Consider the following 17,204-nt stretch of genomic DNA (forward strand, 5'->3'; position numbering starts at 1 on the left):
ATGCACATTATCGAATTTCCAGTAAGTTACCTTATAAGTTTTAATTTCTTTATACACGTATTGAATCATTGCGACGTTCATTCCCCCAGTTATAAATAAATATTGGATCCTCTCCGTTTCTCCGATAATTCCTGTTTTGATGTGATTTTAGGTGATTCCATGCACGACGCCAATCTATAACGGGTTCAATCATGACGCTGTAGTCGATATCCACGGTGATCTTCTACAAGGTCCACAAAAGTGAGTGTAGATAAGTTCTGTCAGTATATTCTGATATATTTTCCTAATTGGTAGTAAAAGTGAAAGGCAATGGAAAAGAAAGAAAGAAGAGAATAAGAGAAAACAGTATTCGAGTAATTTGTATTCATTTCTCGTTGGGGTTTTTTCCCAGTTATTCACGCATTTTGTTGGTGTTAACATCTTTATTTGATCTCAAAGAAGTCATCTTTCTGTAGTTGCTTTTATTTTTTCGAATTGTTCTCCTTCCTTCGACAAAGGTAAAATTAGTCAACAACTATAATTCGCAAATTTTGAACAAACATTGCCATATTCTTTCCTGAGTAGTCAGCAGTGGTTACACAACAATCTCATGCCTATTGTCACATAGGCAACTGAAAAGTCATCCAGAATTACTTCTTGATGTGATCTCCATTTCCAATGGAATGTGCATAGATCTGGTGTGATATCACGAAATTACGATATTATGAGGTTAATGATATGGCAGAGATCGAACGATTGATTTAAGAAGGTCTCCAGGAATTAGTTAGTAGCACTTCTGGAGCGTTGTTCACAGCAATTCATAAAAACTTCCGCTAGAATTCTGCGAAATAAAACCTTCTATGTCGTAAATAAAATGCATGAGAAAAATAAGAATAACGTTATGCGCAGGTAACCGCACCTAGTTGAACTGTAAGAACAAATAGAAGTGATGAACAAAATGTAACTTTACATAGTCGGGTCAAAACGACATGAAGCACGGACATTTGCACAACCGGCTGCGCTCGAAGCGGAGCGGTGGAGCGTAGCGGTTGAGATCGTGTAGGGATCCTCGCTGCCGCCACTCACCTCTGCAGTTCGCCATGGTCCCACCTCGATTCCAACCGCTATCTCCACCGCACCGCTTCCGAGCGCGGCCGCTTAAGCAACGTTCCGTGCTTCATGTCGTTTTGACCCAACAATAGTAAACAAAATATGTTTTTTTGAGAGATCGAGGATTTTTAGATAAATTACGATGTGCCAAAATACTCTAATGTTTGGTGGAAGAACACCATGTTGTAGTCTGCGCTCTAAGCGGGGCGGTGGATCGATGTGGGACCATCGCGAACTGTGGCGGGAGTGATGCTAGCAAGGGTGCTACTGCGGCCCTAACTGCTATGATCCACCGCGCCGCTTCGGGCGCAACAAAAAAAAAGTGATGTCGATGAACTGGCACGCTTCCACAATACAGTGCTCAAAACCCCGCAAAACGATGTAAGTTGAATTGAAGAAGGAATAAATAATGCGAGAGGAATATACACTCAAAGATCAAGCTAGGTGTGAATTCCTGTAACTGAAGTGAAATCCACAATATTTCAAGTTTTTTTTAGCGGATTCGTCATTGAGTTCCCCTCACGTGAAGGGATCGCTTTCCATATGTCTGTTCGAATGGGACTATATGGAGGTGAAAATACAATTGTCCTCAACAACATGAGGAATGGAAGGTGAGTTTCAAAAATTGAGCCTATAAGAATAAGCCTTGGTTTACGATTATGTTTTTTTTTAAACAAGAAGATCTCTTTCAGTTTTCAAATTGAAGAGCGTCACTACAACGTCTTTCAACTTGGCGCACCCTTTCACGTGCAAATAAAGAGTCATTCCTCCCACTATTCGGTGCGGATTTATTTAAAAAAAACTTAGAATATTAGCAGGAGGCCTATTTGTTCGAGTAACAAGTTATCCACTGTGTTCAATTAAATAATTTCCAGATTCATGTCAATGGAAACCACCTTGCTCATTTCCACCATCGTGAGGATCCATGTCACGTGACCGCTCTCACAATACGTGGTGACGTAAGAATCCAGAAAATTCATTTTGAGCACTTCATCGGCATGAACGGAGGAGGTAAGAAAATGCTATAAAACGTCATGCAAACAAGATTTCTATGGCTAATTTCAGGCTTCCAAGTTGGTTCTTCTTCGGCAATGGTCGTAGCTGCTCCTCCTCCGCCACCAGCGGTAGTTATTGCACCAACACCTGCTCCAGCCGTTGTGATTGCGCCTCGACCAGCACCACTGGTTGAGGTGGTTCTTCCACCTCCTCGGCCGATTATCGAGGTTGTCGCACCAAGACCAGCTCCGATCGTTGTTGTCGCGCCTCCGAGACGTCCAATAATTGCCCCGGTGAGCATTAAAGATGCTCTAACTTACAAAACTCCGCTGAAAAGGAAGAAATGTTTAGTGATCGTATATCGATGGGGATCCTACATATGAGTTTAATGCAAAAGTAGCTTTTTTCGCTTTTCGCGTGGATCTGAGACACGCGTTAGTTCAGTCAAACAGTTATTAGAAACAGAATTCGAAACAAACTATATTTACTCACGAAGATTGAAGTATGCACGTAGGTTGATGGAAAAATCAGGAAATGGGTAGATAGTTGGGATTTAATTACAAATTTTAGGCGCCTATCTTTTCATTTTCGTCTTTCATTTTTTTCTTCACGTTTTTCAAAGAGGCGAGGGTGTAACGCAGTCGGTAAAAGGTTCTGCTGTGACTGCACGACCTATCTATGGTTCAAAACCGCTCTACCGTCAACCAGGTCTTCCATTCCTCCGAAATTGATGAAATGTATATCAGAGTTGTCTGGGAGATTATAAACACTGACCTGACACATCGGTTCGCCCTCGTTATTTTGAGGCTGTCCCCGCATTCCTGAACCTCGTACGGTTTTGAATCGAAGTCAAACGCGCAGATGCATCCCCGAGGGGATTGATCAAGTTTATTTTTTTGAATGGGCGGCCCTATTACTTCAAGAATCTCGCAAAAGAGTAAATATGACTTCATTTCAGGTTGTCGTCATTAACAAAGGAGGTCATCACCATCACAACAGACATCATTAGCATTGATCATACTATTGTTAGAATAAACAGTGCTACCTGTTTACAGCATTTTTAGAGAAGCACCGCAGAACGTATTCCAGAACCTCTTCCTAGTTTCATATTTTCTTTAATTGTTAGAATAAATTAATATTCAAAGTGCATTTGCGACATCATCACTTTGTGTTACGTCGGTAAGATGAAGAAATACCACTATGGGAATGTTGTGCATCAGCAACAGTGACCGGCTTCCTCGTTATAGATATGATAATGGTGCCCTAAAAGATATGATTTTTTTTGCGGATTTCCATATAAAGTAATGTTGTTTTAGCTAAAATATCTGATTGAAAACACCTATAGATGTGCCTTAAACAAGAACAAGAAAGGGCAGAGTTCATTACAACTTCGCTCTAAACTTTTCGCCTAAACGTTGAGGTGAGGGACACCAGCCTAAGGTGAGGGATCCCAGCGCAAAATTCCTCTTTCAGGACATTTAACGTAACGCACAACAAGTCGATTTCGTCACGAGACTTGGGCCAAAGGGTGAGAGAACCTCAAGCGGGAGAGCTCACCAACTTTTGCTGTCCTTGAACGACTAACCAGCACTTTGTATAATAAAAAATCAAGAATAGAGAGAAGGAGAGAACTTTTAAATGCAGCGTAAACTGACGTAGTTGGGAAACCCATAGGAAAATAAAGAGTTCGGGGTGTAAAAAACGAATATGACCGTGGACAAGCTCTATTCCTTCTTATCGTCGTAAACGACGGCGTGGGAACGGCGTTTTTTTCAACGGAGTACGTTAGGACGTGCTCTCTGTACACGCTCCGGTTCCTTCAAGAGTATTTTCATTGTATCTACTTGAATAGACTGGAGATAAGACATCACTAACTGATTTTCTAATGAGGGTCGATCGTGGATGCGGCGCGTGCGCTAGGGTGGCGTGTTGTAACGTACCTCGTGGTAATAAATGTTGTTCCCACGTCGTATCTTGGGACGATTAGAGGGACTTGAGCACGGCCACACTCACGTGTGTATTTTTGTTTCATTTCGCTTCCGTGTTTTTCTATTTTATTCCGTTCATATATCCCAAACTCCATGTTTTTCTTCATGTTTCAAAACCAGCTCGTTTTATGAAAGGGTAAGAGAAAGAGAAGTAGTTTGACATCTAGATTGATGTAAAACTGTGCATACCTGAGACTGACTGCTTTTCTTGTACCCAAATAATCGGAAGGTTTTTCTCCTTATGTCACTATTCAAAATGAACATCATCCACACATTCACATATGATAAGAAGCAACTGACCACAGGAAATATTATCCTCATGGTGAAAACAGGTCCATTCTGAATAATGCGGAATGGATTTACGACGTACGTTCGCAACATCTAATAATCTCTACATGCATTGTGTAATGTTGTTTGAGTTCATTCGCTCAGAAAAACTGGATCAGCCTCTACTAGGAGTCCTCTTATTATCAATTTTAACCATCAATCTTTCGAGAAAATTCGTGTTTAGCATTTATTTTCACTTACGTTAGAGCGAAGTGAGAAGCTGAACTGCATAATATTGTAAATCACCAATAATATGAAGGCAAAAAATAACCCAAGCATCTGCACGTATAATCGAGATTCCCTTTTCACCGACCTTAAAAAAAGTATATTTTTCAACGAGCGATTTTTTATACACTTTACGAAGAATCTGATAAGGATGTGATTCGGCGATGCGCCTTTAATCAATTTTCAGTTGGAGCAACTTCAGTACCCATCACAAATTTCTTTCTTGGGTATTTGCACATATTTTTCCCACCTTTGAAAAAAAATCCATTTTATTAGTCCAGATCAAGAATCAACAATGTAGTTAAGAATGTAACTCATGAGCAGATTCTGCGGAATTGATTATAACGCAATACCTAGTGCGTCATCCAGGAAAGGGCTGTTCGCTTTAGAACCTCTCTGCCTAAGAAAAAGAAGAAATGATCCTATCATGATTCCATGTATCCGATTGACAATGTCAAGCAATAGCCAAGATTGTTAACAGTCTTTATAAGGCTAACGTTTCGGCGTTGTCGCCTTCGTCAGAGCCTGGAAAGTCAGAACATCTGCGACATATCCTCTCAAATGCCTGATCTAAACAAGTCATCATCCCCTAAGGATATTACACCCAGAAACAAAACCAAAAGAGCCCATATCGTTGTGCCTACCTCAGTAGTCACGTTGCCGTGGTGTTAGCGTCCGATATCCGCATGGTGGAAACGCTCAGGTAATACTGATTAGGATGCAACTCGCATATGACCCCGCAAAGGTCTTGATATCAGAACCAACTCGTTGGTCACGGCTATGAACTCTTCCTTTTTATTCATTTTTGGATCTTTTGCATTTATCCAAAATGACCCTAGAGTTCTGCGACCTATAATTTCGGGTTTGTACGATAGGATCGTGCAATCGGTAGCAATGCAGAAATCAGCATTTTCACGACATTGTCTGCGGGTGAGCTACTAAAGGGTTTGCCGCATTCAATTCTTTCATCCCATTTAGATGTTCTTTAATAGGAACACAAAGAAGTCGCCCTCTTTCGCCGCTGTATTGCTCCTCATCTGTTGTGCACGGAATTACATAAACTTCACCAGATACCGTGCAGTCGCCTTCCTTGCCGAATGGACATATTACGCAGTCTGGAGTAAGACAGAAGCGATCTTGCATTCTATTTCTACTAACTAATTTTCTACTAACTAATTGCTTCTTGACATTTGTTGGAGGTATTTCCACAATTCTCTTTCGGTCCTTGAGAACCAGACTAGCACGTAATACTTTATTCAAGTCTTCGGTTACGAAAGCAGACAGAAATTGATCTTCTTCGAGTCATCCACTATAGCATATTCTTGCTGCGCACCGAAACCTGGCTTACGCGCCTCATTAGCTAGGTAACCATTAGAATTCGCGTTACGTTGCGCTAGATTGACCACACTGATCCGCTCCTGGGTATCAGAGGTCACCCTTACGGCTGTCCTAAACATGTTTTCAACGACAGATTTCTTAGTTTTCCAAGAGTGAACGGAAAGACAATGCACTAAAATGTTTTTATTGTTACGTTTTCAGGATCATGTCTTCGTGTCGGGAATTGTGTCTTCCATTTTCCGTTGGACCAGCGTATTTGTACATTAAGGAAGAATATCCAGTTTTCGTTGGGGTTTTGTGAACAGTACGTGAGGAGAATGCTGGGTAAGAATCTCGAAACAAGTGTCCATCTCGTCTTGAGTGGGATATACAATGCAACAATCATCGATGTAACGAAGTACAGAAAAGGTTTCCGTTTTAGAATGGGTTGTTCTACTTTGGACATGAATACAATAGCTAGTACGGGAGCTAGTCTCTGTCCCATGGCCAAACCCTTGACCTGTCTGTAATAGTGTCCCGACCAACAAAAAATGGAGGACTTCAAACATTCGTCCAGGAGCGTTGTAATTCGCTTTATGGAAAACCCGTGCAAGTCTAGAATGTCTCGGTGTTCTACAAGTAGCTCGAAAGCAGCTTGAACTGCAACGCTGTTTGAAACATTTGTATAAAGCGATATGACATCGAAAGATTCAATGACACGTTCTTTTTCTGAACGCTCTCTGTGAAGTTGCTCAAGAAACATGTTGCTGTTGGATAGATGCGCGAGGACATACTTAAGCCAAGGTGCAAGTACAGCGTTCAAAAGCGAAGATATTCTATCAGTAGGGCCAGCTACATTTCTTATGATAGGACGTACTCTGAACACCTCTGGATCTTACGAGAAAAGAGCAGAGAAAGAGAGTTCTTGTGTTTTTATTACGACGTATAGAACCCGGCAAGCAGGAAGTTCAGCCTTGTGATCATTGTTTTATGTGACCCGACAGCCCTTTCGGTGTAGACCCAAACTCTGTTGAGACGACGACTTTGTTTTAAAAACTCTTTATGTGATGAGGAGTGGTAGAGTGTAGTGTTACCCAGGTGTTTTCGATGACCATGTCTAATTCATGTGATCTTATTATGGTTCACGAAATTCTCTATGGTTACACTAGTTCGGAAATATCTTCACTATCCCTAGGTCAACACTGAGACAACACATTTTTGTTAACAGAGCTGGCTCTGACCATTCAATTATGTCCAAAATAATACTCAGTCCCACTAACCATTCAGTATTTAAGAGAGTTAAAAGTTTGTTAACGGATTCCTTAAGCAAACAATTAATTAGATGTTTCTTCGCTTGTATTCAGCAACCTATGTATGTACTCTTGACTGCACTTTTCTGTGGTGTTATTTTTTCCTTGTATACTTCGTTCATATACACATGGATATGTAAGTAATAAATAAACAAATAAATCACCATCATTGTAAACAACATGTGGCCACCTAATGGGCAATACCTTTCTTCCAGAGGGAGAGGGGCTACGACGATAAGAAGTCCGTGAAAGTTTTGACCTTTCAGTGGAAGTTTTTCTTCCGTGGCTGATGCTGCTTCAGGGCCCGTATACTCAAAGGAGAATGAAGCACGGTCATCCAGTAAGAACCGTCCAGCAATTATTGCTTCAATTTTGAAGTGTGTGAGATCTTGTCAGTTGTGGTTGCGGTTGTGCAGATTCGAGGCCGTGTTTTACGACGTCGATTTGGGAAGCTTCAATAGCTGCTTCATGTAAATATTGGTCCTGATTGTCCTATTATTCTCCAGCAACTCTCAGAATAGAACTCCTCCCGAATCCCGGGATGCAGAAAATCAAGGTGGAGAAAGCATATGGAAACACCCAATTTTTAAAGTGAAAAACAAAGAAAAAAATCAATGAGGTGAAGAAAGACTCACGCACTGTTGCTGAATCTGTTGATTACTAAAAATCTCAATACAGAACTATAGCAGAAACTACACAAAATAAAAATGGTGAGCACAAAACAGGCTGTCATTGATGTGGCTAGCTGAAATAAACGTGTGATGTACATTTCAAATGAGTTTAAGAACGTCACAGAGCTGATTCGCAGTGATTGGACCAACAAAAGCTGTTTTTTGACAGATTGACTCCAGTATTAGAATATTTCCTGTATCATAAATGATTCATTTGGACCACAGCCTATTTCATATGTAGTAGAAGCACCAAATTTCGGAGAAGATGAATTTACTGAAATCTTGAACAAAGAGAAACGCAAAAGTTTGCAGCAAGTCATCCCAGCTCTAACCCGGAAGGAAAAGGAACAGTACAAAATTACGCCTAATTGCATTGCAGTTGCAGTTACAAAATTATTAGTTGCATATGGCCAAGCTGGTAAGAAGTTTGACTGCTGCTGCATGATCAATGGTTCAAATTCGAACAGGAGTAAACCAAGCTTTACACGCTTCTGTGGTCGATAAACTGGTTCCAGACTTGTCTAGTTGGATAAAACTACTGACTTGATACAACGACTGCCCCTGCCTCCCAGGTTATTGTGTATGCCAGCACGCGTTCATGAGCCCAACGATTCCGAATTGCAGTGGGACGCGTTGGTGCATTCCAAACAGATTAATAGGCTTTATCCATTTGATCCTTTCACTTCAAAGAACATTGGAGCAAAATGGGTTTCCCTCAATAGAACTTGATTGTAATCACTAATGTTTTCCAGAAAAAAGAGCAGGTGACATAACTAGTCTAGTCGGAATTGCTTTAAGAAACAGGTGCAGAAGGATTTTGAAAGCTCAGACAACATCCGTAATCCACATGTCTATACATTAACGTCTCAATGCAGAATATGTTACGTCATTTGGCGTTGAGATGAAGTAGTAGTTCCCTCTTCTTCGACCTCTTACAAATTCTCATGCAGACTCTCAGAATTTGCACATCAAACCCAAGGAACTAAATCAGCGCACCTGTTGTTTTGCTCGCAGCTTATTAGCTATAACCTTTACTCTTTGCATCACACTATCGAGATAGAGTGCGGAAACAAACACACGAGGCAAGATTCGAACGTCGGGGCATCGCAAACTAAGGTGATTGAAATGATTGGAACTTTGTTACGGGTTGACCCGTCAAAGAGCAGTTGGCTCCGATCTGAGTGTCGTGCCCGCTCTGCAAGAATAGTATCAAATCACCACCCGCAGCAGCCTCAATTAAGGGGTCTCGCTCTCGACAAAATTTCTTTATTGGTGTAGGTCTTTCGGATAGATAAACCCGAGGCGTTCAGTTGATGCTGGCTCAAGTCTCGGAAAAATCTGCATCTCGCGTGGTGCCCGGTGTTGATATATTTCGCTTGACTTTTCTTCTTGTTCCTGTTCTTCGTCTTCTTTTCCCCCAGTGATCCTGAAAAAAACGCGCAGAAAGCGACCTCACCGATCAAATTTTTCTACAAGGCATCTGACGACTTGCCAATTACGCGAACGCAGGCGGCGAGCGGAAAATGCAGCATCAACAGCCTTTTGGTAGTCCGCTCAGTGATGCGATCCCTGTGTTCGCATGACATTGTGAGGTGATTCACGAGAAAATTCAACCAAGAAGCCTTTTCCGCCTTTTTTCTCTGGAAAATCTCGGAAATTGAGGATGATGGCACTCAAACTCGCCTACATTCCTAAACCTATCTTTTCGTGGAGGTATCTTAACACAGTTAGGTAGTTAGTCTACACACAGTGGTAGTCTGTTGCATTAACAAGCCTAGCTAATGAGGTAAGTACTAGCCAATGTGTTGCTGTTTGAGTTTGCCTACCGTTTGGATGCTTTCTGTAGGGTGATGAGGCGCTTGAGAGGATAAATCACTAATGGCTTTGAATTTTCCAGGCTCTGACGAAGGCGATAACGCCGAAACGTTACTCGTTGTTCAATAAAGACGATCAATACCAATCTTGGCTACAGCTCAAGGAAATCAATTTAAAAACTACGTTTAACACAATTAATTCTGTGACATGTTGTCTTTGAGGTCCTTGCTCCAAGTTTCAAGTTTAGATACATAGAATATGATAAAGATTCTTGTTAAAATAAGAACAGGTTCTCGAACTTTTTGAACATCTTTCCACAGTTTGCGGAGTTACTTTGTGATTAAATTGTTAAATACTTTGCGGGCACACGTTGCGTTTCCTGATGACATAATACTTATGTTCCTGCGCTATTGTTTCATAGGAGTTTCTTCAAAATGGTGTACTCCAAAAACACTACATTTTAGTGGGCTCTTATCCTTACATTTGTATTTCATCGTTTTACTTCCTTATATCACACTCTTTTCTATGATTAAAAAAAGTAGCAAGAGAAAAACTTGATTTCTTGTCAGAACATCACATTTATAACTTCAGAAAAGTTGAATATTTGAAATAGTACAAGTGGCTCAAAAAGATTCAACTTTGGTGTAGTTCTTAAGCGGTTGCGCTCTCATTCCAGATTAAGATAATTAGATTTTTCGGATCCAGCACATTGAAGATAGCATCTCTTGGTAAAATTAACGTAGTGTGGAAATCTAATGAAAAAAAATGGAGTCCAAAGTGTAGAATGCGTACGACAGTGTAACGTAGCCTTGCTCGGTTCCCCTAACCATCGTGAAGAATGTCGTGGGAAACGGCGTTTGTTCCTACGAGGTACGTTAGAACGCCCCTCCCCCATTCACACGCTCCAGTTCTCTCAGCAGCCTATTCACTGATTTTACTCGTATGGGCTGCTGAGGAAACCTCATTGTTTGTCGGTTTCGCGCGCTCCTGCACGCGGTGCGTGCACACAGGTGTACCGTTTTCAAGAACAAGTACCTCGTAGCAATTCAGGACAATTAGGGGGACTAGAACGGGTCACACCCATATTCGTAATCTACGTTCCAAATCCATGGTTTCTATCAGGTTTCCACACCGTCAATTTCGTGATACGCTGCCTTCGACTGGACACAAGCGTGTTGTAACTCACCGTAATATCGCCCTTCTCGGCTATCACTTCGAGATTTTCTATCGATAGAAACGTGACATCCGTAACAGCAAATAGAGGAACCGAATAAAGTAATGGAACGGCCCAGTGCACAATTGGCAATGTCCATCGATGGGAAACATTGATGAACTGAACATTATAGTATGAGGAAAAACTAATCAGTAGTTGAAAGAATGTTCTGATCATTAGGAAATAAATTACGTGTTCAAGCCGCTTCCCGTTTTTGCACATAGATACGTATCTTTGAAATGATATCATAAGAATACCGAAACATCTCATAATCACAGAGATGTACGTTTGAGTGAAGCACCATGCAGCTAAATAATGATGCTGACATTCCCAGAAAATTTGATTGAATAGTCCAGAAGTTCGAATGGTCCAAAATAAGAAGTAGTTGACCACCACAACGATGTCAATGAAGCCCTTCAAGCATCCATCTACGTGGAAAAATCTTCAAAGAATAGTACTTTTTTCATACCTGAGAAATCATGAGCAAATAGAAAGTTCTTTGTGACTGATTATATTTCCACTCTTTAGCACATACTAACATAACAACTACATAAAGAGGAAGAGAAATAATTGTTGCTCCAGTAAAAATCAATTGTGACCATAATAAATTCATATCTCTTTCGGATGAACTCTGAAAAAAGTAACTTTGTTTAATTGGTGTCATTGGGCTAGATGTTTGTGGTCCCTACTCATACCTCCGAACTCATGGTCTAGAATGGCTTAGGAGGTCTCCGAAGATATCTTTTTATTTTCAAATAAATTGCTGGAATTAGTAACGAAGAGTAAGTTGTTACGCGGATAGGCGCCTCAGGTAGTGTCTGCGAGCAGCGCACAAATATCTCCGCCTACTTTCTTTTTAAAGAAACAGTTTTCTTTGGCTGTAATGATGCCCCGGACCCTCTGTACGACTAATAATGTGTTAAAATTTTCGAAAAATCAAGGATGACACTATGAACTGATGACTTAACTGACCTGCTAATAAATTTTCCTTTATGTACTGAAAATATTCAGCGTCACAAGGGAGCGCATACGATAGTTAGATCCAAGAGATTTTTTCCACTTGACTTGGTTCAGCTTGTGCTGCTAAATATATTCAAGCTGACAAAACTATTAAAACCATTATTCGCATAGAACAACGACTCTTCTGTGAATTGAGAGAAAAAGTTATGAAATATAGGATATTAGGAATTCGCAGATAAATAAGGACGATTCCATAAAGATGTTCTTCTATATGGTGTTACGCGAAAAACGTACGTTTCAAACTTACGCGTGCACATAAATATTGTCAACAGAGGATTTAATCATTTATTTAAAAAAAAAGATAATTGAAAATATGAATAAAAGATGAATAAACAAAAATATGAATGGTAAGATGAATAAATAAAATTTTTTTTTCAAAGGGATTTCAAAGGGAATCAAAGGGATTGAAATTCCTTAATCTCAATCCCTTTGATTTTGATCCCCTTGTAATCGTAATAAGGCCTGTCTTTCTTTTTGGGTGGCTCAGGCGTTCCCTTATAAGAATGTATTCATGTCCGTAAGAAAAACGATGGGAATTGGACGTAATATGGCAATATAAAGAGTTCCTCTCTTAGTCTTTCTAATACGGACTTCTCTTTTTCATCCAGCATTTTCGTGGAACAAATATGTAATGCTTATTATTTCTCAGCGCAGCAACAAATAATTGTGAAAAGACCAAAAGAAACAATGGAAAAACGTTAATGTGAATTAAAGATCCAAGGCTAACGTACTACCTTTTTTGCTTCCTGTTGATTTTATTAACATAACAACAAAGTTAGTAATGAAAATTTAAATGAAAAGTTACTTTACTGACGTAGTAAGTTCCAGATCTTGTATGGAAACTGTATTATGCAGAAAAAAACGTCTCCCTTAAGTAAGAATTGGTCGAGCGCTATAGAATTTAAAGTTGGTCGATGTGTAGAGAACATAACATGAACGCTACTGACATCGAACGGAATGAACTATTAACTGTCGTCAGAACTCCATTTGCGGATTGGTAATTCATAATAAAGCGATTGAGCATGTCCTTGCGTTTTTAAGAAAGATTTGAATACAGCTGTTATCAGATTCATTTGTCGTCTAATTTTGGAAACAAAGGGAAAAAGAAAATAAAGAAAAAAAGACAAACTGAACCTCTGCGTGTATAATAGAAATGAGTTGATTGGAGTTCATATTAAGCAGACCGCAAGAACGAATGGACATCAAGAGCGAAGGAGTTTGAGAAGACGAGGGAGGACAAGGACCCGCGCAAAACCTATTCTCTACTGAAACAGTAAAGCGACAAGATGAGAATTTGAGAAGATGAGAATTCTCAACACTGCCAATGGAGTGGTACTGGTGAAGCAACCCTTCCAATTAGGAGGGATCACTTCAACACTTTGCTGAACCGGCGCCATCATCTCCTGAACTCAATCATGCTCATAGACCGACATATGCGGTCAATGAGGAACCAATGAACTGATCGGAGGTTCTGGTCTGTATACAGAAGATGAAAATGGCAAATGGGATGGAGACGACGGAATTAGCGCAGAGATGCTCAAATATGCTTCTTTACCTGATATTCTTGAGATGAATAAAATCATCCGTTCGCAACGAAATGACTTATGGAGACACGCTATCAGAATTTCCCTTCACAACGATTTATACGCCGTGGACCCTACGAACTACCAAGGAATTTCTTTGCAGCGTATTACGTGCAAAATGTTGGAGCAAATTATCCTGGTACGCGAAGAATCAGCGCACGGCGTGCAGGCTGGCTTTCATCCTGGACTATCTAGGATTGACCTGGTGTTCATTGCTGGGAGAGTGAAAATCTCGCAACGGTAATCAAAACCAACGCAATTAGCGTTTCTTGGAGATTTTGAAACCGCTTTCGACTCTTCGCTCCCTTGATGACAAGATTAAACGAACAACTGCTGCAGTTCGTACACTACCAAGGTGTACAATACCGTTCAGGACCCCGAAGGGTATCATTGTAGACAAACAACCCAGCTTGTCGAGGAGTTCTGCCACCTGGGTTGTGCGCTGAAGAACAACGGCAGCTACGAGGAAGATATTTAGCAAAGATGAGCTAAGACCACTTCCGCATTTGACTCTTTAACGAAGTGAATGTGGTCGTCTTTAATTACCAACCAAAGTCAATCTGTGTACCATCCCTATCTATGGTGATGGAGAGCGTTCATTGCACAGGAAGAAAGCTGTTTAGACGGTTGTTTGGTTACTTTTGGCGTTAGGTATCCCACAATGAAGATTTTTACGCGGAAATCGAAAATGGTATATCGGCGGATGACACATGAAAGGTGGCAACATTTTGCACATCCATCGAAAGTGACTACAGAAAACGCTTCTTTGGTCATATATTGATAAGACTCACAGATCGCTTTGTACATTGCGTGGTGAGATGTTTGTCGGTATCAAGGTGGAATAGGCCTTAAGAACACTCGGTGTGGGTAATCAGTTCAGCCAAGACGTAAAGTTTTGCAGGATATGGAATAGCGATGGAAGGATGGATTCTGTGAAAGCTCTCGTAGAAGACCAAGAAGAATGGATAGAGCTCGTTCAAGTACGCCGTCCTCGGCGAAGACGCGGGTAATGAGTGCGATGGCGATGGTGGTGACATCAGCTGCCCTATTAAGCAGAGTAAGTCAAATAATTAAATTACACACATTTTATGTTGAACCTTCTTAACCCATTGACATTTTTTTGTGTATCTAGGCCCATTCGACTCTTACTAACTATATTTGATCAAGGAAATAATAAGTAACAGCAAATCAGTCAGATACAAAAAAAAATAAGACATAATGAAAAATAAAGTGTGTGTGTTATAAATGTCAAGCTATCATGTTATTAATTAAGACATAATGAAAAGCAACTATTTAAAAATCTGCAACTCCAGTGTTGAGCTGCACTGTCGTCGAAAAACTAATTACATATTGCGGCAAAATTTTTTTAAAATGATATGGTATTAATAATGAAATAATGTCAACCATAAAATAACATAATAATTAAACTAAAAATTCTTACCCACTGACTAGCGCCACGCACTTTTTTGCGTTAATAAAACTAAAAATACATATCTGTATTTGATATTTGGTATTGATTAAAGAAAAAGAACCAGATCGTTGCCGTTTTCTTTCAATTTGTGGATAATTTCGTCATAATAGTTATTCCAGTACGAGGTAGGCGCATGAGAAAAACATAAAACAAGCCTAGTCACAATTGTGAAGGTGTTTATTAAACAGCTCTTAATTGTTTTGTTGATAGGTTGCTGACAAGGAAATCCATCCCGTTAGATGGAAATCCATTGTAGCACCTGATTCTGATGCAGGTGTTATGAGCAAATTATTTAGCCGTACGTGAAAACAATGTTTGACTGTTGCAGCTAATAACAATCACAAAAATAAAAAAAATAACTAAACTTCTTTAATTACTAATTCGAAAACAACACCTCAATATACTATAGTCATTGCATGACAGAAAATCCCGTCATGTGTGTATATTCAATGGGAAGGAAAGCGCAGTACGTAACAATTTGAACCCTTGTCCCATTTTAAAGTGTATTTTGATGTAAGGCACGTGGTAAACGATTCCCTGCGCTAGAATATTGGGGAATTTTGAGGGCTGAAGATCTTATTCACTGTCTGCATAGCTCCGGTATTTGTCGGATACAAAAAAAATCATAAGTAGTCAATTTTCTATGGGTTACAGTCCACGCGACACTTCAAACATTTATCTAAGGATGCAAAAAAACCGCGAGATCTACTCTCTTAGAAAATAAAACTGACTAAGTAAATAGTGCAACCCTTAAAACGTGAATAGAACTCTCCAGCAAGAAAATGGGATTCCTTCATTTGAGAGCAGCCCTTTTGAGCAAAAATATAAATACAAAATAATAAGCAAAAATATATAGAGGAAGGACGTCTTAAAAACTAATAAAAAGTGTGAACAAAAAATCGTTTTGAAAAGTGAATAAATAATCGCTGTAGTTTTCTTTGTATTAGCTATTGATAAATTGGCATCCGTAACTGCATGAAAATGATGTAAAATCCATGGTAGGGATCCGCGAGGGTAAAAGGATTATCGTTTGCGTATATTCCTTCCTTGGGTGTTGTTACTCTGTTTAAACTCTCATGCTCCTTCGATATTTTGGTGACAATAAGAAAATGGACCTTTCCATCGTGAGAATAGTTGTTCGCCAAGAATCAGTAAATTTTAGAAATTTCACGAGCTAATCGAAACAAATTTTTAACGGGTGTGGGGAAAAAACCGTTATTAGACCAGCATCACCAGAAATGAACTGTTTATTTATGGATGTGCTCACTGAGAACTGATGCAAACAACCTCTGACGGAATTTTCTACCGAAGTCAATGAACATAGCCATCTTTTTAAGGGCATCACCCCACGAATCTAAGGCGGTGCAGATTTCAGGTGGAGTATTCTTATAAGGGTTAGTAGATTATGGAGAGGAGGGTGATTCCGTCCATCTCTTCCTAATTGCCGTAAAAAACGGCCCGAAAGAGGCGGCGCCGCACAAGGCTGGCGTGCTCCAGTCGAACTCCTTGTAGGAAATAGTGCGCCAGAACGCCCGATGCCGTATCTTCCGGGCTGTTTTTTACGGCAATTAAGAAGAAATGGACGGAATCACCCCCTCCCCATAATCTACTATCCCGTATACGAATACTCCACCTGAAATCCGTACCTCCTCAGATTCATGGAGTGATGCCTTTAAATGTATTTTAAACTGCGTGTACTTCTAACTTTTTGTACATGTTTTGAATCCCAAGTTTTAAATCCAACAATATAAATTTAGGTTAGCTTTATTTCAACTTTGTGAAACCCAAGCAACGATGCATCCGTCACACTGAAGCCGAAACCGGAATCGAGGAAGCAGTCCAGATCAAGAATCTGCTTCTGGTACGGTTATAGGAGCACATTTAAATACACAATACACAGTACTGTGCGAAAGCATCTCCACTTTTCACTTCTTTTTCACTCATTCCCCCCCTTTTCAACCCCTCAAAAACCTTATAAATATCTTTTCAAAACACTTGAGAAACCTTAATCTAAAATCCAAAACCCATATACCACAACCTTATCAATGTAAAAAGTCAGTGAAGCAAATGCACCCTTAACTTCACAGTCACCGCACTGCACCTTAGAATTGAATCATTGAAATCAACACAACTAGACACAACTACATCGTATTACATCCAAGTACCTAGTACTGATACT

General features: G+C 40.0%; 2 protein-coding genes across 4 annotated transcripts; one reads left to right on the top strand and one right to left on the bottom strand.

Annotated features, from left to right (window-relative positions):
- RB195_001013 (uncharacterized protein) lies at positions 1-3,094 on the top strand (the record flags this gene model as incomplete). Its single annotated transcript, XM_013443983.2, has 7 exons — positions 1-21; positions 152-240; positions 1,587-1,700; positions 1,782-1,869; positions 1,965-2,100; positions 2,155-2,378; positions 3,044-3,094. 7 exons carry the CDS (start codon positions 1-3, stop codon positions 3,092-3,094), a joined length of 723 nt encoding a protein of 240 aa, XP_013299437.1.
- Positions 3,095-3,246: 152 nt separating this feature from the next.
- Positions 3,247-11,658, bottom strand: RB195_001014 (uncharacterized protein; the record flags this gene model as incomplete). 3 transcript variants are annotated; one of them, XM_064197595.1, is made up of 6 exons in its annotated part: positions 3,247-3,348; positions 4,263-4,412; positions 4,602-4,713; positions 7,888-7,997; positions 10,925-11,071; positions 11,647-11,658. In XM_064197595.1, 6 exons carry the CDS (start codon positions 11,656-11,658, stop codon positions 3,247-3,249), a joined length of 633 nt encoding a protein of 210 aa, XP_064053475.1. The 3 variants fall into 3 exon arrangements, with proteins under 3 accessions (XP_064053475.1, XP_064053476.1, XP_064053477.1); XM_064197594.1 differs by lacking the exon at positions 11,647-11,658 and adding an exon at positions 11,144-11,221; XM_064197596.1 differs by lacking the exons at positions 3,247-3,348; positions 4,602-4,713 and having other exon boundaries at positions 4,391-4,412.
- Between the last annotated feature and the right edge of the window lie 5,546 nt (positions 11,659-17,204).

This window comes from Necator americanus, chromosome IV, assembly GCF_031761385.1.
Source record: "Necator americanus strain Aroian chromosome IV, whole genome shotgun sequence".
Taxonomy (NCBI): Eukaryota; Metazoa; Nematoda; class Chromadorea; order Rhabditida; family Ancylostomatidae; genus Necator; species Necator americanus.